Below are 22280 nucleotides of genomic sequence, written 5' to 3' on the forward strand. Positions count from 1 at the left end.
CAACCAACTGGTCTTAGCGAATTGACCTATTGGACATTTAAAGATTGAGTACCGTGATTTTTGTATTTTTTCCTGTTTTTCATGTGTTTATGAGGTGACAGTATACTTCATTAGACCCTTGGTGTGGTTATTATGTGCAATGATGTCTTCTCTTTTCTTTCTTCCTGGAGGCTGACACCTTTGACAGTCAAACATGCCAATAAAATAAACAGTGATATAGTGACATCACAATATCATCCCCTCCCCTAACCCCTCCCCCTTTATCATACAACAACAGCTGTGGGTGCCACTACAGCTTGACAACAAAAGTCTGTATTTCATTAAAAATATGGGCTCACTATTATTAATTGTATTATAGTATATTGATTTTGAGTTCACACTGACTATTCTGATAAATCTATTACGGGTAATTAAAAACAATGTTTTTAAAGTTTGTTATTAATCTCAGTTTGAATGTATTATAGTGTTAATTTAAAGCCTCACAAGGCTATGTCAAATTTCGAATGAATACAATTTGATTTTGTATGTCCATCTTATTTTGTCTCCATGCTCTTCTATGGAGACATTTAGATTGTGTCAAAGGTCATCATGTCTCACCTAGTGCCTAGAGCTCCCGCGTGCGACACATTATCTGACACCAGTGTCGGATAAAATTAGATTTTAGTTTTAGTCCGTCTCTTCAATAGTTTTCAGTCTATCCCACCTGTACGCTCGCTCAAAGCTGTACACTGAAAATAGCCAATCTACCAGCTCACAGCGCGTTGCAGCCCGACGCGTTGTGAGCTTGTAGATCGATCGGCTATTTTCAGCATGCAACCAAGTGTAAAATGACTTATACTGGATCTTTTGTCCACTAGTCCCTTCCTAACATTTTAGACTAGTATTTATTTGTTGACGAAATTGTCAGTATATTTAGTCATAGTTTTAGTCATCATGGCTTAGTTTTTATTTAGTTTTTAAGTAGTTTTTGTCAGTGAAAAAAGGTAGTCGACGGACATTTTTCCAGGCAGGATCTATTAGCTCAATGTTAAAAATGTCAACAGCAGGAAACCAGGTTCAAATCCAGCTAGGGTAGAAGAGAAAAGTTACAGTACATATACAGTATACAGTAGTGCTGTGAATTGGTGCCTGTGGTTGATTTGACTCAGTGAGAGATATCAGTAACAATGCATTTCTAGATTAAATGTGAGAAAACAGATCACACATAATATCTATAGACAACGAAATGGTTTGATGGTTGATGTTACAGTATCTTTGTACAGTATGTGCTTTACAGTACTTCTGTAAATTTACCAGGGTGGACTTCTTCCACTCCTGTCTGACATCAAAAACATTATTTCAATGTACAGTATGTCACATCATGTCACATGTAGATGGATGGGCCTTAATTTAGATGTGCTTGCCGATTAATCTGATTAATTTGAGAGAAAATTTTAAACAATATAGATGGATTCCATGGCCTATAGGACCTTAAATAATGTCCCTGCGTGACGTGTACTTCCTGTTAAACAAATAGTGCCTGAATACACCAGCAGGCCAATATGAATAATCATTAATCATGATTCATGAATCATCTAGTGTGGTTCCCATTGCGCAGGGATTTCAATATTGTGAATGCATGCACCACAGACACTGACTAAGAATCTAACTAACTGAGTAAGAATCAACCTGGGTTAAGAGTGGGCTACCACCACTAGGGTTTTTGTTCTTGCACTGAATAAGTTATTCTTCAGGTATAGGCCTATGTCAGTTGCAAAGGTAAACAAAAAAGAATGAAGAAAAAAGTAAACACTTCATAGCTTTTTCTGGAAGATTTGGTCAGTCTGACAACTCATCCAGAACTTCACAAGGAACTACTGTATGTTTCAGACTGTCTCAGTATTTCGTGTGTTTTCTTATCAGCAGCATGTCATGTTTAGAGAAGTTTTTCCTGCATCGTTTCATTGCTCTTGCTCAGTGGTCCTCAAGGGGGAGCTGTTGGGTCTCTGTAAAAGAAGGCCTAGGTTCCACATTAATAATGTCTTGAGACACTCTGTGATTTGGGTCTATAATATAAATAACTGATTGATTGATTGATTGATTGATTGATTGATTGATTGATTGATTGATTTATTGATTGATTCATTCATTCAACGTTTAGTATTTGCTTCAGTTCCGAGGACCGTAAAGTTATTCCTGGTACAGATGATAAAGTTGATAAAGTTGCAACTTGCTAGAATACATTCCAAACAAATATTTGTAGGCTACATTTTAACGCCCAATCAGTCATAGCAAGGTAAACAAATATATGTAGCTCCACCACCAAAAAGAGAAAGAAAACGTTTTCAGGTTACTAGTAGGGACGCTTACCTTTCCTGTATTTGGGGAGACTATCAGGTACCGTCACCAATAATCTGTTTCGCCAAGAGAAGTACGCTCTCAAAAAGCTGTACGCTCGCCATGAAAAGCCTGGTGACGACGCCCACCAGCCGCCAGGACGTCGGATGACTGCTCGATGGAGTGCTTGAGGTGCTTGAAGGTGCTACGACGTGTAGTATGGCGGGTAATAATAAAGTTCCACCCACAAATCAAACACCCATGTAGACCTGAGGACGATTCTACAAATGCCTTCTAAATCCTGACAGTTTTCTGAAAAAACTCATGTTTCTATGTCAGTGGTTCTCAAACATTTTCATGTCAAGGACCCCTAAATATATATGCAATTGGCCGCCGACCCCTACCTGAAAATATGTTGTTCCAGGGACCTACCCCAGAAGCAAAGATTTGAGTTAAAAACATTCGCTCTGAAAGAATATATATTCAAAGGTTTGCGCCACATTTTCATGATTTTTCAACATTTGTTTGTTTGCTTTAAGCATTATGCTATACTTTAGCTATTGAAAAAATAGCAGATCTACAAGCTCATAGCACCGTGGCACCTGCCACGCTACAAGCTTGTAGATCTGCAATTTTTTGAGGGGGGGGAGGTCCCTGGAACAAGATATTTTCAGATGGGGGTCGGCGGCCAATTACATATAATTCTGGGGGTCCTTGACATGAAATAGGTTGAGCACCACTGATATAGTGTAGATAGAGTGTTTTTCAGAAAACTCATGATTTAGAAGGCATTTGTAGAATCTGGTCTCAGGTCTATAGCAACACAAACATACTATACTGTACATACTTACATGCATACATACATGTGTGTGCGTATGACCTCCTCTAGTCTGTCCTGCTGCCTGCACCCACACAGTTTTTTTTCTGCAGCACTTCTGAAATAGCCAGCCTGCAAAAACAATGACTGGGTTGTCAATTTTCACATTTATTTCTGGAACGGGTCACTGCTTAATATTATTTCTCAACTTACAAAATTACAAAAATGTAGGGAAAATTATACAGAATATAAATGATACCATTGGAATACCCACAAAGATGAAAGGAAAACAAGTACAGAAAAAAGTTATAGTGGAGTCTTCACACGTGGTCTTGTGTGTACGTGTGTGCACACACGTACACACAAGACAGGGTGTGTGTGTGTGTGTGTTTGTGTGTGTGTGTTACATTATGTGAATGAGTCAGAAACTTTTGACTTTTCCCTGCGCCTATGTGTGTGTGTGAGAGAGAGAGAGCTTGTATTGAATACATGAAGTGTGAAAACTGAACGACAGCCACTCTCCACTCACTCACACTAAAAGTGACCTCACTGGAGTTTCCCCCTGATTCTCTTTTAAAAAGAGCGCTCCGAGTATCAGTTCAGTTCAGTTCAGCAACTCCAGAGACGAGATCGAAGAGCACCTTTCAGTGTCGTCTGACACATTAAACCTGCCCGATATTCTTTGTATACTTTTACTTTATACTCTCCAGGAACTGACACTTGGCTTGAAAAGTGACCCTTGGATAAGTTTTTGCTCCACTGAAAAAGACAAAGCGCTTCACAGCGATGAAAGGTGACACAGTGCTGTTGGACATGGGCCCCTGCACCGAGACAGATGTTACTGTGACAAGGGAGCCGTCTACGCACAGTTGGAAGAGGACTGGAGCCCTTCTGACGATAACACTGTGTTTTGCTGCTGCTGCTGCCATCTTCTTCACCTTTCACTACAAGGTAACAAGCACAAGTCTGATGTCTGAAGGATTATAAATAACTGTTCATGGGTTGAAATGTCCTCCTTCCTGAAATGAATAACTGTTTCTAACTAATTTATTTCCCTTTTTTTTCTTCTCTACTATACAGGAACATCATCACGCTGCAGAAGCTGATGGTAAGGACTTAAATAAATACAAAGTAATAGTCTATTAGTATGTATTATGCCGTTGAGATGTCAATCTTCCTGAAATCCAGTTAGTCAATATCCAGTTAGTCAAAAATCAATCTGTCTAAATCTCTGTCTCTTCCTGCAGATCTCCGCCACACTTTGAGACAAATCTCTAGAAATGTAAGAGCTGCGATTCATTTAGAAGGTAAGAATATACTACATATATATTCAGCATAACAGAACAAGTTCAGCTGGGAATTAACTTGACTGATTAACAAACTGGAAAACACTTTAAAGTCAAAATTTGAGTCATTATCTTTTAATCTGTGCTCTGGAAATTAGTAGATGTTTTGTCAGTCAGCCAGTCGATGCAGAATAGTAATGTATAATAGTACATTGACTGACTGACTGACTGACTGACTGACTCTTTCTTTATATTAATGTCCTCATTGTAACTCTTCATGAACATTTTCAACAGGTGAATACAACAAAAACATTGAAAAGCTGGAGTGGAACCAGGGGGTGGACCAGTACCACGCTGAAGGAGGCCTAACAGTGGACAATAATGAGATTGTGGTCCCAAGGTCAGGACTGTACTTTGTGTACAGTCAGGCCTCGTTTCGTGTCAGCTGCCACTTTGATCTTGATCACCTTGACATCGACAGCGATGACATCGACAGTGCGGCAAGGAAGATGGTCCATGTGAGCCATGCGGTGAAGCTGTGGTCCCCTTCTTACGGAAACACGGAGGAAGACAAGAACTATGAGACCATACTGCACTCTGTTCGCACCGGCTGTGAAAAGAAGGAGAGCCACAACCCGAAAGCAGATGACAAGTGGTTCGGTTCTGTCTACATGGGGGCCGTGTTCAACCTCCACAAGGGAGACCGGCTCAAGACGGTCATGGACAAAAAGTTCTTGCCTCTCCTGGACGACAAACCTGGGAACACCTTCTTCGGTGTGTTTGCCTTATGATGACAAACAGCTGCTGATAAAGTTGCAGATGGCGACTCACGAGGCAGCTTTAATGAAGTATAAAGAGCGTGGTGAAGGATTTAGATCTATAGGTCATTAAATATGATTCCATACTGTGGCGTCATAGAAGCCAGATCTGTGTTCCATCACCGCACCAAGTTTTATACCAGCCCAAGTCAACTGCAGCAGTTTGTCAATGGGTTTACTATAGAATAATGTACAACCATAACCATGTCTATGGGTCTGCATTACAACAATATCACTGTATGTACTATGTACAATACTATACCATCTAACTGTGATATTGTGATGTGTGTTGTTCAATGTATGTAAACTACAGTTTAACAACAAAATATTTGAGAAGAGCTGATATTGCTGATCACTGATGTATTTCTTGTTTATTTTTGTATTATGAATGTGCTGACCTGGCCTATTAATTTATTGTATTATATTGTATAGATTTTGATAGTATATGTTTGAGTTCAAACTATTTTGAGAAATGTATTTATTATGAATGTTTTTGTTGTATTTATTATTCACTTATTTCAGTTTGTTATTCATCTTTTATTAGTTATTTATGTATGTATTGTATTTATAATTTATAAATTGTGATATTATGTGTTTGCGTTAAAACTATGTTGAGAAATGTATTTATTCATCTCTGTTTTAATTTATTGTTGTTTATTGAACTCCTGGTGAGAAAATGTCCTCATGGCGCCTGTGGCTCCCTCTGTGTAATAAAATATAACACTGCATAACACTGGAATTATTTTACTTGCTAAACAAATAATTGCTAAAAAATAAACCAACGTTGAAAGATGGTGAAGGGGAACTTGACCGAGACAAAGGGAGGAAGTGGCCGGGGGTCTACTGAAAACCGTTTGAGGAAGGCTGCGGCTTACAGTGGAACAACAACATGAAACCACACCACGCAGGTGATGCTGTAGGTAGGCCTTGATGTACGGCAGTGGTTCCCAAAGTGGGGTCCGGGGACCGCCAGGGGTCCTTGAGGGAGTTCCAGGGGGTCCCCAGCTAAATGAGAGTTTGGAAACCAAATGGATCCTTATGGGTGCATTTGGTTCCATCAGAGTTAAATTAACATTGATTTTACAATATAAATTGGGGTCCCAGAGAGAGAGAAATGCCATTAAATGAGGGTCCGTAGATTAGCTGTTAACAGACGACCGGACACAATCTCTCTCACACACACACACACACACACACACCACACACACACACACACACACACACAGAGTGCAAAACATACTCTCTCCCCATGCCTTCTGCCTGGTAGAGACGATAATATTGGACATGAGAATCATGCATTCAGTACGTTTTTCTTTTCTTTTTTTTTTTATAAATACAGGACCCCCCCAAATTATTCCCTCGATACGAAATTGCATTCCAAATATAGTAGATTTACAAATGTGTGTGTCATCTGTCTAAAAGTAGTCTAATCTTGTGATTCACTTTGTTGTTTTCACACAGATTGCATACAACCCTGGACAGAATAAACACAGAAAGTTTCACTTCCCTAATAGCTACGCCAGAGTTTCAGAGACAGGGAACTTCCCCTTGAGCGCAGCCATGATGATGCATGGTGATGATGCGCGGTCTGCTCCTGGCACTCCCATGCCTGCCTCTGCATGCTATAGTCTACACCTCCTGTCCTCATTAACCTGCAGGAAAGATATGAGGGGGGCTTAATGACTGGAACAGTTGAACGTGTTTTAATTGTGAAAGAGACAACATCTAGTGGTAATGTAGCCTCGGCCGGGAGGCGAACCCGGGTTCCCCATTCTAACGACTGTATAGCCTACAGTCGACTTTAGGACGGTACCCGCCCCCCCCGAACCTCAAATGACATCACATTGTAGGCTCTACAGCGCCAAACCGACTTTTATTCGGCTCTAAAATAGGAGTATGAATCGGCCCTAAAGAGCCATGGCCCGATAGGCAAGCAGTAACGCAGCACCATATAACCTACAGTAACGCCAGAGCTCTAGCCTCTCGTCTGATTGATACTAACAGTAGAATCCTCAGTTAATTCAATTGTACAAAAACAATCTCAGAGTTACGGATGTCAGAAGCGCAAAATATGGGTGTCCATTTTGTGAAATGAATACTGAGGCTTTTACAGTGAACACATTGTTGTTGTGTAGAAGAACAGGAACCTTTCATCTGTTGTTGTGTTGTGTTGTGGTGATAATTCAGCCACCTTACCTTTAATTTAAAGATGAACTGTATATGTGGCTGCAGTCAAATAATTCCATGATTTACTGTACCATATATCACCAAAGCCTGACTGGAAATGAAAGAAAATACAACATTTACGAAAAGAAACTAACAAAAAAAAACAATGACTTTTATTTATCATACATAATCAACCTTGCATTTCAAATAATTTCCGATGTCAACTAATTACTGTATAGCATATAGAAATATATTTCAAATACTGTACCGCACGAAATACAGCTGGCATAATACGCATGTGCAAGATTATACAGCGTCCCAAAATGTGATAATAATTACAGCGTCAACGTTGTGCATATCCTCAGGAACACGACTTGCATCTTTCACAGCTCTGGGATTAAGACACCAACTGAAATACTTCCAGAGGTTACAGACAAAACAAACAATATTTACAGATGGACATTTTTAAAAGGATCACAAAGAGAGGATCCGGTGTGTGTGAGCACCGCAACTGTACAATATGTCCTCATAGTTAATAAATACATTGGCGCCTCATAAAGTAACTACTCAGACATTCATAAGTGCTCACAACAACTCACGTTAGCCACTGAAATGAGACACATACTGTTCCACCACAGAAAAGAGACCATGAGGGCCATGATCGAATGTCTAGCAAGGACGATTCGCAGCCTCGGGAAGAGGTTAAGAACAAGGCAAGCACTAATCTAGTTGCCATAAGACTAGAGTTTATGGAGATGAAAGAGGTTCTTATGTGTATGTATTGCACTGTAAAAAAGAAAGAACGAAAAAGGTCACAAGAACTTACTGCACACTCAGTGCAGTACGACAGGCGATCCATCCCCCCCCTCCCCCCCCCCCCATACTGTAAATCAATACTGCTTCACAGCAAAACCAAGCTGGCTGGCATTTCAAGTAGGGACAAACACAACATGGCACTCTCGCTTTCTGCAATACCATGAAGAAAACCCACAGCAAGTATCTGGGGGGGAGAGGGCAACTTTTACCATCTGTGAGGAAGTACCCTGAAAACTCCTATGCATTTGACATCATTTTATGAAAAGAAAAAGACAAGGCCGTGGAAGCGGAACATTATGCAGTGGTTTAGGAAGGGAAAGCAGATTTGGTTTTGGTTTTAAGATATGAGCCAAAAAAGGAAAACCTCACGTCTCGCGTCTACAAATGGCACGTACTGTACTGTACTGTACTGTAGTGCAGTACGAGAAAGTTGCAGAAAAAAAACATCTGCAATGATTTGCCAACTGCTAAAACTAATTTAAAATGAAATGGTTGCCCTCTGAAGAGGCAGCACTGACTTGTCAGGTGTTGTTAACTCAACTCAGACACTCTCTGGGGGTAATTTATCTGACACTTTTACCAAGACTGTTAGATAATAGATAAGAGGAATGAAAAAGTAGAAAGTCAGTGACATATTTATGCGAGTCGATCCGTGTGCGGCAGGATATATTATCCCATTCTGGGCGGGAACCCCATTTGGTGTTTTAAGCATTATGTTATACTTTAGCAGATCTACAAGCTCAAGCTACGAGCTTGTAGATCTGCTATTTTTTTTTTAATCGTGAAAATCTTTGAATATATATTCTTTCAGAGTACACATTCTTTATTCAAATCTTTGCTTCTTGGGGGTCCCTGGAACAACATATTTTCAGATGGAGGTCGGTGGGCCAAATACATATATTTGTGGGGGTCCTTGACATGAAAAAGGTTGAGCACCACTGACATAGAAACATTTTTTCAGAAAAAGGTCTAAATGGGTTAAGCTTCTGCTCTGGTATGTTCTTCAGTGATAAAATGGTCCAGTGGGCCATCATTCACTTTGACAGCCATTGGTTTATGCTGCAGTCTGACGTGTTCGCTTTGCACAGACAGAATCCTATTTGGCTTTGGTTATTTAGGAAAGTGGCGTCTGTCTGTGTGACCATTTGCACCCATCTGACATGACGTGACAATAAACAGCAGCAGCTGTGGCCGTCATTTCCACAGACAATGTTTTAGCCTCATGCAATTTATCGCCCAGCTCTTAATTCTTCGGCAATCACGCTTTGCACTTTGCGGATACCTCAGAAATCTGAGATGCTATAGCTACCCACCTCATCTCCACTCCACGCAGTGGTGATTTTGACAGCTAATTTCCATTTAGTTTTAGTCGTAGTCTTTTGAAAACAGTTTCATTTAAGTTTTTGTTATATTTTAGTCATCTGAAATGTTTTACTGTTAGTCTAGTTTTAGTTGACTAAATATCATAAGATTTTAGTCGACTTAAATGTACAGTTGATTTTGTAGACAAATTTGTATTTTGGCAGGCCTCGATGGCGTCGTAATGCTTGATTTTACACTTGGTTGCATGCTGAAAATAGCCGATCTACAAGCTCACAACTTGCTTGCGACCAAACACCAGAAGACCTGAGCACAAACAAACCCTAAAATGACTTGTCTTTTAGTTCTACTGGATCTCTTCTCCGCTATAGTCCCTCGCTAACATTTTTTTGTCTAGTTTTCGTCATAGTTTTAGTCAACGAAATCAGCACCGTCTCCACTTGGCTGTGCGGCTCGGATTCAGCTCCTGAATCAACACATCGTGAGACCTAACCGGAGGCTGATTGGTCCACAGCGTGTCGTCTGCGCTGTGATTGGACAGATGTCAACACATCGTGAGAGCTAACCAGAGGCTGATTGGTCCACAGTGTGTTGTCTGCGCCGTGATTGGACGGATGTATTTACAAATGCCGCAGCGGTCTCTTTGAACAGAGATCGGTAGCATTCTACAAAAAGAGCATGAACAAGATTATAATACAAAAACAAAAGTAACAAAATAAATGTTACAGGTTGTGTGGATAGATACAACCCAGTTACTTGTTGATAAGACTGGTGTATGGAGCACCCAAGTCTGACGTCACTTTCAGTAGAGGGCGCCAGTACTGAGTACACAGGTTCATGTAGTTTTGTATTTGCATTGAAATCCCCATAGGGCGATTTTAGGTCGCTGTGTAAACCGATCATCCCGGCCTTTCTGTCAGGGGGGTGGCTGTGCGTCGTTAATGATGTCCATTCATATTTGATACAGCCAGTTTCTGGAGAAAATGTTATTAATTTGGCCGCAAAAGCCTTGAAACTACAAGGGTATGGAAGCAATGTCGCTATGAAGAGATCTAAAATCTGGGGGATTTCAATGCAAATAAAAAGTACACAAACCTGACGTCAGGACTTTGGTGCTCTATTGTTATGATACTGCCGTAGTCTCTTTTACCCTGCCTCTTCGTTCAGTACATAGCACTATCCAAACATTAGTAGAGGGCCTTATGGTACACTACCATAAACATGATAAATGCTTTGCCATACTAATAGTGACTCTTTTGTCTCCCTATAATCCCAGATGGCAGTTCAATAAATCATTTGCACACACACAGCAGATGCAAAGTTGCATAATTAACTTGCAATCATAGAATGTACCTATGTATGCAGTAAAAACTTTTTTCTCTTCGGAAAAAGAAATGTGGCATGAATACATTAATTGGACACAGAGAGGAGAGAGAGAGAGAGAGCGAGAGAGCTACATGTCAGCCCCGTCTCTTAGCTTCCGGTCAAAGTTAGGATTAGCTTCCACTTATCCTGTTTCCTCATAAACCATTAAGACTTATCCCTCTATCATTTACCCTCTCTTCCCCTATGCCCCCCACCACCTCTCTCTCTCTCTCTCTCTGTCGTTCTCACTTATACAGCAGCTGGAGGCGGCTGGTGTGACAGTTGTTCCGACTGATCTTGCCGTCTGCCGGCTGGTAGAGGTTGGAGGAGTTGGAGAAGGAGGGAGGCATGGAGGAGTGGTTGTCGGAGGAAGGCACCGGGTAGCCCGGCGGGGGGACCAGGGACTTGGGGTCGCTGCAGGGATGGGCGGGGAGCGGCGTGGAGCCGTGGTTCTGGAGGATGGCGGACGTGGGCCGCCTCCGCGACCGCAGGGCCTGCCTCTCGGAGAGCTGGTTCCGCAGCTCCGACACGCGTTCTTCTTTCTGCGTGCGCGCGCGCGCGAGAGAGAGAGGACACAGTGGAAAGAGGGTCACGTTTTCCAGTGTGAATATAGTGAATGCTTTATGTTTTTAATACACAAGATGATAGAGAAGTAGTAGAGCACGATGTAGTTTGAAACACATAAAGCGATGTATAGTAGTTTGAAGGCGATGGTAAAAGACTAATAATTAAACCAATCACCGTGCCACATGCCATTGCCTTTAAGAGATCCCTTATCCATTGCCCGTTATGCCCAGTGCTATATTGCTTCATAGCCTTACGGTCTATGAAAGAGTGATGTGTTGCTACCTTGAAGTCTCACTTGTGCTGCACAATAGATAGCGGGTGACGCTGGACCAAAATACCATTAAGGGACAGAGCAAGCTCCTATACTCGTAATTTTCGGGCAGCGGCTGACTTGTGGGCCGCGTCGCGGGTAACGGCGGCGACGAAAATGGAGCCCTTTATGAGCTTGAAGGAGATGGTATAGTATGCTTAATGAGCTTGAATGGTAAGAAGACATAATGAGCGTAGAGAAGCAGGTGACCTCCTGAATGATCTTCTGGAGCTCCATGTTCTCTCTTTCCAGCTGCCTGGACTTCTCCTCGTCGTTGTTGTTTGTGGATGAGCCTGTCTTCATCGTCTCCTGGGCGTCCGACTGCCATTCCCCCCGCGTGATCAGTCTACGCATCTGTTACACAACGCACGCACGCACACACGCACACGCACACACACACACACACACACACACACACACACACACACACACACACACACACACACACACACACACACACACACACAAGATAGCCCTGTTATTATGTAATATATTGTATTATTCCAGCATGGACAAATTGAATCCCTAATGAGAGGCCATTCATTAAAGCCTGTCACTGAGTGATCGGGTCTCATTCCGTCGTATGGGGCAGAGGACTGAAGGACAGACACTAGTTTATACCATGTGTGTTTACCTTGGGGACAAAGGACAGACACTAGTTGATACCATGTGTCTTTACCTTGGGGAAAAAGGACAGACACTAGTTTATACCATGTGTGTTTACCTTGGGGACAAAGGACAGACACTAGTTTATACCATGTGTGTTTACCTTGGGGACAAAGGACAGACACTAGTTTATACCATGTGTGTTTACCTTGGGGACAAAGGACAGACACTAGTTGATACCATGTGTCTTTACCTTGGGGAAAAAGGACAGACACTAGTTTATACCATGTGTCTTTACCTTGGGGACAAAGGACAGACACTAGTTGATACCATGTGTCTTTACCTTGGGGAAAAAGGACAGACACTAGTTTATACCATGTGTGTTTACCTTGGGGACAAAGGACAGACACTAGTTTATACCATGTGTGTTTACCTTGGGGACAAAGGACAGACACTAGTTGATACCATGTGTGTTTACCTTGGGGACAAAGGACAGACACTAGTTGATACCATGTGTCTTTACCTTGGGGAAAAAGGACAGACACTAGTTTATACCATGTGTGTTTACCTTGGGGACAAAGAGCACAACGAGGGTGATGTAGACGGAGAAGATGATGGCCAAGGACGCGAAAGCGAAGGACGCGTCCTGCTGGGAGGACAGGATCATCGTAACAGGAGCCGTGATCATACATAAAACCTGGAAGACAGAACACGCATGCACGCACACAGACAGAGAAAAGTTACACTTAATTTATATTCTTCTTATATTCTATTGATTACATTTTGGTATTAATCAAAATAAATAATTGAGAAGCACATTTAAAAAAAGAATAATAATAATATATCAACGATTTGACTTCAAATCAAATGACTGCTCATTTGAACTCAGACCACAATCCTCTGCACCCACTGCAATTCGGTTTTCGCTCCAACCATTCAACAGAAACAGCAAACTGTTACTTTCTGGAAAGTATTAAGTCAAAGTTAGATGCAGGAGGCATAGTGGGTTCTGTATTTCTTTTTTTTTTTTTTTTTTTTTTAAGATATTTTTTTGCGGCTTACGCCTTTATTGATTTTTTAAGGGATAGAAAGTAGGCTGACAGGAAACGGGAGAGAGATGGGGGGATGACATGCGGTAAAGGCCGTGTCGGGTCCGGGAGTCGAACCCGCGGCACACCGCGACTGGATCACCAGTTCAAATGGATGCACTCATATTTAGCAAACAGGAACCAAAGTGTTCGTATTGGTACTGGTACTCAGTCAACATATCTTAACTGTAACATTGGAGTTCCTCAGGGATCAATACTGGGCCCTATCCTGTTTAGTTTATATATAAATGATCTGCCTTCCGTCTGTCCAACTGTCTCCATACAAATGAATGCCGATGACACAGTTCTTTATATACACGCTAAAAACAAACAACTAGCAGCAGATAAATTAACTGCAGCCATGGGCCACGTATCAGATTGGCTGAGGAACTCATGTTTGCATCTGAACAAAAAAAAACTGTCGGTATGTATTTTTCACGTAACTCCACAGACCCTGACATTGACATTCTCATTGAGGGTAGTAGTATCCAGATAGTATCAGAATTCAAATACCTTGGAATTACACTAGACTCAAACTTGACATTTAAAAAACATGTAAAAATGTAGCCAACAAAATCAAATTCAATTTATCTAACTTCAGACACATAAGACCATATCTAACAACCGATGCAGCTAAACTCTTCATGCATGCTATGATTTTTTCACACATAACGTACTGTTTCACAACCTGGTCACAGACAAACCAGACAACTTTAAAACCCATAGAATCACTGTACAAACAGACATTAAAAACACTTGACCAAAAGCCCATCCGTTACCACCATTGCCACATAGTTCAAAAGTACAACCTATTTAATTTTAACAGCTTCAAACACTTTGCAGATGCTTGTCTCATTTTTAAGATCTTAAATGGACTTGCACCTCCACCACTGAACCAGTTCATAGATCGAAGGGACAGTGGTGACAGAGCAACAAGGGCAACTACCAGAGGGGACTGTGAAGTGCCAATCAGACGTAGTGTGTTTTGTAAAACGGTCTTCTCTGTTAGAGCCTCCCATCACTGGAACAGTCTCCCCACAGAAGTAAGAGAGACTTATCTGACCTTCAAATTCAACCTGAAAAGGTGGCTAAAAACAACTCAAATCTGTAATCAGGAGTAACTATTAGTAACTAATTAGTATTCGGTGTCATTTCTCATTTCACTTTGCAGTTGTTCTGTCCCCTGTACCATGTTGATCTGTATTGTATTGTATTGTGTATGGTCATGGTGTTGGGTGCCTGCACATATGCACACATGGCATCAACGCATGGTGTTGTGTGCAGGCGCCCCACACTTTGTCTTTCTTTTATCTGTTGTACTGTATTTTTGTATGGACGTGGTGGTGGGTGCCTGCACATATGCACACATGGCATCAACGCATGGTGTTGTGTGCAGGCGCCCTACACTCTGTCTTTATTTTATCACTTACTTTTTAAGAGCCTGACCAGGGACTACAGATGAAATTTAGCTTTGGCTAACTCTGGCCCATTTACATTGATGTGAAAACTGACATGTTGATTAATGAGTGCTGTCCCTGTCAAATAAATAAATAAATAAATCCACTAAAGAGATTCTGATAACCACCGATATAAGTTCACAATGCATCACAATATGAGGCGTCGTGCGCTCGTTGAAAAAAATTCATTAAAATTGATTAACTTTTTTTTTAATCGATTACAACCCCATAGCGACAAGAAGTGCTCCCCAAGCTAACGACATGTGGCGATGCCATTGTGTGACGAGGACGAATTAATCTGGCAGGGAGAGCACTAAGAACGAGAGAAGGTCACGAGTGAGCGAGGGAGATAATGGGGGAACGAGGGATGATGGAATGAGAGGATGCAGAATGGAGGGGGGAGAATGCCACGGAGAGATGGAGGCAACGGGAGAGGGTCAGGGGAGCGAGGGGTAGAGAGATTGAGGAACGAGTTGAAAAATGAAAAATGAAAGAGGAATGGGGTGGGGGAGTGGGGGTCGAAAATCAATACGCAATTGATCGACAGTCAGTCATCTCTCTCCAAAAGCCAGCCAAATCCCATCCAGGCCGGTGAATGGAGAGAACGGGGGCCGACATCACCAGAGGTGATATCTTTCTGTGTTGGGTCATTACTTACAGGCCAGGGACAGGTCCCCAACAGCCTCCACAGTGTGCTCTCGTGGCACAAAACACCATCCATCCATCCATTCATTCAGGGCCGTTCCAATTCACTTCACCTGCCTCACTCAGGAAAACATCATTTACGCACACACCCGGCTGGCGGCCACAAAACAGATCCTCTCTATAATTAATCAATAATTAATCTAATCTTTGTCTCCCTCTGGTGGGTGGGGGCCCTCTCTGGTCCATTCAAGTGGTTTATTCCATAAATAGGTAGGAGACAATGATGACAGATGGCAGTGTTGGCATGTCATACTTCTAGGACAGCGGCCAGGCCGCCGTTTATCAAAAGCAGACGGAAGGAAACAAAGTGAGGCTACGTGGCAATTAGTTGCACATGTTTCCACCCGGTACCAATATATCCTCCCACTAAGTTTAAGATTAAATTGGGTTCCACACATAATGGATAATCCTCCTCAGAGATTAATTAGTATACGCCGATGAAAATGAAAAAACTAAAAAAGAATCAACCAGAGTTGAAAGACGCTTATAAATTAAAACACAACTTTCCGTTACATTAATGAGTATACTGCGCATATCATCATATTCGCAGAGCGGGTTAGGTCAGGAAACTCTTTGCAGCTCATGCTGGCTGCTGATCATCGGTTGGTCTCAACTCAACTCAACAGAGCTCAGTTTAAACGGAGAGGTTATGCAGGTTGTGCTCATCCTTTGCTCCTGCTGCTTCTTAAAAGGGGAATTCTTCCCCAAAACGTGTTTTCCACCATTTTCTGATGTCATTATATCCCCTAGTACAGACTACAGACTAGTAAAAGTGATATTTTTCATATTGGTCAGTGTTGCTGTCTGAGTCCCACCGCAGTTTACAACGGGGAGCGGTAGGTGGATCGATAATCTGCCTATTATTTAGACTCCAAAAGCCTCATTTTGCTGAAATAATAGTAGGCAGATTATCGATTCACCTACTGCTTTACAAACTGACGATGCATCGCAGTACAACGCGATGTGAGCTTTTAGATCGACTGGTACTTTCGGTATGTGACTCCGGCATGCAACCAAGTATAAATAATGATTTGGATTGCTGCTCACCCTCTCCACCGCCCCATCTACCACTTGTTGTTTGGATCCATTCTTTTATGTGCTATGGGCAGATTCAGAAGGCCCCTATTTGGTATGGGAGACGGAGCGTGCATGCTCCCTCAGAGTGCCTAAATGCAGATCCATTCATTGCCAAACCAACTAAATGTATTGCTCATTTCATATTCATTAAAAAGCTTTTAATTCAATTCATGAGTTGTCCTGAGTGAAAAGGATGATGGCATTTCGAAGCATTTTCCGAGCCCGACAGAATAGCGTTCAATACAATGAGGTGAAATTGTGTTTGGAGTGAAATGGTTGCCGTTTCGCGAGGACACATTATGCATCTCAACTATGCATCACTTAATCTCCTCATTGACGGGCAGACAGGGCCTACCAATTATAGAAAGACAGAGAAGTGAGGCCATTGAAGAACACTTGAGGGGTGAGTGAGGGACCAGAGCAATTTGCACCGCGCTGCAGACGGAATTAACCCTTCAGTGACCCCGGCGCCGGCACCACTACATGGCTCCATGGGATGAAAGAAACAGGGGACTTAATTTATTGTCTGTTATACTATGGTGTCACACACAAACAATACAGATCTACAAGCTTACAATGTGTAATATATGTATGCGCGTATGAGACTATGTCCGTGCACAGACATACAGTAGTAGTCAGGTATATGTTCATGTGTTAGAGTAGACAAAATAATAATAATAGAAAAAATATATAATAATAACTATTATAATAATAATAATAATAATAATAATAAAAACTCAATCATATCCTGGATTATATCTGCAATGTTAGACCAAATATTGATATTTTCCTCTTTTTCTCCATTCTTACATTCAAGATCTTGAGACACTGTGCGTGCGTGAGTGCGTGTGCGTGTGTGCGCACGAGTACGTGATTATACAACATTATTATTACACAAGGAGTGTTGACGTGTGACTGAATTCCTCCTAACGAGGAGATAAGAGGCCTCAATGCTCTCTTCTATTTTCTTCTCTTTGATTATATGTTCCTACTTTTCTTTCCATTTCCTTCTCTTCCTGCTTTCTGGGCCACAGTCAGTCAGGTGCCAGAGGCCCTCTCAGTATGTGGTGCAGTCATTTAGGGCAGAGGAGCCCATGATGGAGGCAGCTAGCTCCTCCATAACTATGGGGCTGCAAGGTTGAATGAATGGTGCCACTAAAAGACATGTGCTTCAACAGAGACACAAGTGAAGGCAGAAAAAGGGAAGGAGCGAAACCAGCAGGCCCGCTGAGAGACAGACAGGGAGAATGACTAGAGGCTGATTGAAAGTGAAGTCTGCACACTTTAATACACAGTCTGAGAGATGCAGGCTATACGGAACAAACCTGCAGCTGCCGTGCAGCAAACACAGAGTTCACACATGCACACATGACGCGCGCGCACGCACACACACACACACACACACACACACACACACACACACACACACACACACACACACACACACACACACACACACACACACACACACACACACACACACACACACACACACACAGAGTTGGAAGAAGTAGTCCCTCTTTCTTTTTGCTAAAGTAAAAGTAGCAATACCGCTGTATAAATAAGTGAAAAGTCCTGCATTCAAGTACTTTGCTTACTTTACCTACACTTCCATCATATATTTGGATTGTAATTAGTAATGAATTAATGTGTTCATTGCAGCTGGTAAACGTGGGGCTGATTTCACTTACTTTATGTGCTGCTGGGTAGCTTAATAATAATACATCATAAATCAGTTAATATATGTTCTGTATTAATAAAAGTTGCGGTGGAGTAGAAGTATAATGTATGTCAAAATTTTAATACTCAAGTAAAAAATGTAAAATATAGGTTATGCGGCGCATGCATAAAGTGAATGGAAGATCGAGTGGCAAAGTGAGTGGTAAAGTCAGTTTAACGTCGTTTAATGCAATCAGATAGGACTTTTCTGTGTGGATGTATGGGTCGTTTTTTGTTTTGCCACTCAGTAGGCGTTCCCGCATAACTTCCGGGTAAGATGATGAAGTCACGCGCAGTGGTGGAAAAAGTACTCAATTTTTTTACTTAAGTAAAAGTACCAATACTGCAATTTTGAACTACTTCGTTACAAGTAAAAGTACGGAATTGAAAATGTACTTGAGTAAGTACAAAAGTATCGGCATGAAAATGTACTTAAAGGCCCAGGCGGTGGCATAACCGTCTAGGCACCCGACTGGTAATCCAGTCGCAGTGTGCCGCGGGTTCGACTCCCGAGCCCGACACGGCCTTTACTGCATGTCATCCCCCCATCTCTCTCCCGTTTCCTGTCAGCCTACTGTCTGTCCCTTCAAAAAACCAATAAGAGGCGTAAGCCGCAAAAAAATATCTTAAAAAAAAAAAGTACTTAAAGTACTAAAAGTAAAAGTACTCATATTGCAGAATGTGCCATCTCACAAGTTCAAAAATGTGAGCTTGTAGATCGGCTATTTTCAAATGGCCGAAATGTATAGGAAACTTTGTTTCCGAAATGTATAGGGATGAAGTGGTTAATGTATGTTTTCTAATCAAAATTAAAGTCGCCAAAGTAACTAAAGTTTTCAAATAATTGTAGTGGAGTAAAAGTACAAATCTCAGCTCCGAGATGTAGTGGAGTAGAAGTAAAAGTATTGGAAATTGGAAATACTCAGGTAAAGTACAAATACCTCAAAATTGTACTTAAGTACGGTAATTAAGTAAAAGTACTCAGTTACTTTCCACCACTGGTCACGCGCATACACCCTCTATAGAGCGTCACAGGCCCTTTCAGAACGACGAGCAGGAAATGAATCCCAATGCATTTTTCCCATAGGCATTTCAAAACGTATTGTTTTAAAGATCTTTTAAGCGTCGTACGAAGCCAACTCTTGTCGTGACAAATCATGACAACACACACAATATTTTGGACCAAACAAATAATTACAAAGAAGAAAAACAACAAAAAAAGTGTTGTAACCTGCCGTTTTTTTCTACTTTCTAATTATTTGTTTGGCCCGAAAAATTGTGTTTGTTGTCATGATTTGTCACGACAAGAGTTGGCTTTGTCCGCGGTGTAAACGTCTTTAAATAAATACTGTCTGAAAAGTCTATGAGGAAAATGAATGGGGATATATTTTCCGGGTCTCTCGAGGGGGCGGGACTGCGACGCTCTATACAGGCATTCAGTAAAATAATCAATCAATCAATCAATCAATCAATCAATCAATCAATCAATCAATCAATCAGTGGAGACTCACAGCAACATTGTAGATGGCCATTCCCACTGCGCGGTGGTCGTTGATCTTCTCACTGGACACTGACTTGGTCTCGTAGGCCAAGAAGATGCCGAGGAGCAGAAACATCCCTTTGTAGCCGTACACCACACCTGATGAGGAGAACACGTACGTGCACAAGGACTTCAGCCACAGTGTTGTTTTTTCTAGTTTTAGTGAAGGCAGAAAAAGGGAAGGAGCTAAACCAGCAGGCCCGCTGAGAGACAGACAGGGAGAATGACTAAAGGCTGATTGAAAGTGAAGGAGTGAGTCTGCACACTTTAATACACAGTCTGAGAGATGCAGGCTATAGTTTTAGTCGCAGTCTCTTGAATAGTTTTCATTTAGTTTCAGTCACATTTTTCAGTCACCTGGAATGCTTTAGTGTTAGTCTAGTTTTAGCCGACTAAATATCATAAGACTTTTTGGTGGGCCTTGATGCCGTCATAATGGCTGTTTTTACACTTGCTGAAAATACACATGCTGAAATACACATGCTGAAAATAGCCGATCTAGAATGGCTATTTTCAGCATGCAACCAATTGTATCCAACAACCAATTACTTATACTGGATCTCTTGTCCACTAGTCCACAGTTTTTGCATTGAGTTGTGTTTTAAATGTACTGTAATTCTGCTACTACTGTTAATAAATACTTCAATCAGTACCTTCCTAACATTTTAGTCTAGTTTATTTGTTGACAAACTCGATAGTAAATTTAGTCATCATGGCTTAGTTTTTATTCAGTTTTTATGTCGTATTTGTCAGTGAAAAAAGGTAGTTGACGAAAAAAAATTGTCATAGTTTTAGTCGACGAAAACAACACACTTTTCACACATACTGTGTAAATTCCCATATGGGTCCATTATTTATACACTCAAAGCAGTGATGCAAATTGCCCTGCGCCCGGCCTGCCATCATCTCATCAAGCTCTCAGTATATACAGTAAGCCCTATTCACTTCACACCAGATAGTACTCTTTTCCTAGTGAACTAATCTCAGTGTAAACATTTTTCCTCCTGTGTTTCTTGCCTTGCAACTCGTTCCCTCTGCCACAGAACCAGCCTGCCTCATTGGCTGTCTGCTGCCTGCCTTCTGCCCTGCCTGCCTGCTCGCCTCGGCCACACAAGCTGGCCGTGGTTTCATGCCACACCCCCCCCCCCCACTTATCCTTGTGAATGAAAGCCTTTATAACTCGTTGTGTTCATGTCTGCTTTTGCGTCTGCCAGGTTTTTAATCGTGACAGAACTATCCTGCCTGAATGGACCTGGCAGAATTAAATACATGGCTCGATCTGGGGGCAGTGGCAGGTTAACCGGGAGCACCTCGAACAGACGACACACACAGGTTTCCAACCATGTTTGTGCACAACCAGAGCCAGTTCAACCACCTGAGGCTGCTGCTAACCCTGCACCTCCAGTCACCCCAGGCCCAGACGGAGCCCCTTTACATCCTCCTGCAAAAGATTCTGCAAACCCAAACACCTGCGGAGAGTTCTTAACCCGGTGTCCTACTTGCGTTTAACACCCAGCTATCCAAGTATGGATGCGAGACGGACAAACTAGCCTACCGTATGTTGACACCTAGAGAATGTCCCGATACTGTATCGGTATCTGAAAAGTATCGGTATCGGCCCTTATTGGTCATATCGGTATCGGCGAATATGCCAGTCTAACCACAACGACACAGGGGAAAGGGGTTGACACTATTAAAAAAGGGACATCCCTATAGAGCATCGCAGTCCCGCCCCCTTTCATGACGACGCCAGGGCCATGCATTTTTCCCATAGACATTTCGAAACGTATTTATTTAAAGACCTTATAAGCGTCGTACAAAACTCTTGTCGTGACAAAACAACAAACACAATATTTTGGACCAAACTAATAATTACAAAGAAGAAAAAAAAAAAAAAAAAGTGTTGTAACCTGCCATTTTTTTTCCTACTTTCTAATTATTTGTTTGGCCCAAAACATTGTGTTTATTGTCATGATTTGTCACGACAAGAGTTGGCTTTGTCCGTGGCGTAAACGTCTTTAAATAAAAACTTTTTGAAAAGTCTATGAGGAAAATGAACGATTTCTTTTCCGGGTCTCTCGAGGAGGCGGGACTGCGACGCTCTATAGACAACCCACTGCAGGTTCTCTTGCGGTCCAGTCCTTCCCCTTGTTCGCAGATGCATGTTGACGGGTTTATGACAATCGCATATGAGGACATAGCAGGGCCGCCTGCAGCTACTAAGACTCGGTCAGGGGAGGTTTTCAGTGAGAGAGTTTGGCAGCGAAGTACCGGTCCTCTACCATGGAGTCTGGTTGGAATGACCAG

General features: G+C 41.9%; 2 protein-coding genes across 2 annotated transcripts in view; one reads left to right on the forward strand and one right to left on the reverse strand.

Annotated features, from left to right (window-relative positions):
• Positions 1-3919: 3919 nt before the first annotated feature.
• LOC310864987 (tumor necrosis factor-like) lies at positions 3920-5210 on the forward strand (the record flags this gene model as incomplete). The annotated part of the gene is made up of 4 exons (XM_083773909.1): positions 3920-4084; positions 4214-4241; positions 4381-4440; positions 4714-5210. 4 exons carry the CDS (start codon positions 3920-3922, stop codon positions 5208-5210), a joined length of 750 nt encoding a protein of 249 aa, XP_083630035.1.
• A 5939-nt stretch (positions 5211-11149) lies between these two features.
• Positions 11150-22280, reverse strand: part of LOC310862854 (gamma-aminobutyric acid type B receptor subunit 1-like) — a gene marked incomplete at its 3' end in the record, with an annotated part of 67589 nt that continues 56458 nt past the window's right edge. The window contains exons 15-18 of the mRNA XM_083770959.1: positions 19945-20072; positions 12956-13084; positions 11992-12135; positions 11150-11446 (exon numbers count right to left, since the gene is read on the reverse strand). Coding sequence (XP_083627085.1) covers positions 11150-11446; positions 11992-12135; positions 12956-13084; positions 19945-20072 — 698 coding nt within the window. The remainder of the gene's footprint in view (positions 11447-11991; positions 12136-12955; positions 13085-19944; positions 20073-22280) is intronic.

Source organism: Protomyctophum parallelum (genome assembly GCF_964188405.1).
Source record: "Protomyctophum parallelum genome assembly, chromosome: 1".
NCBI lineage: Eukaryota > Metazoa > Chordata > Actinopteri > Myctophiformes > Myctophidae > Protomyctophum > Protomyctophum parallelum.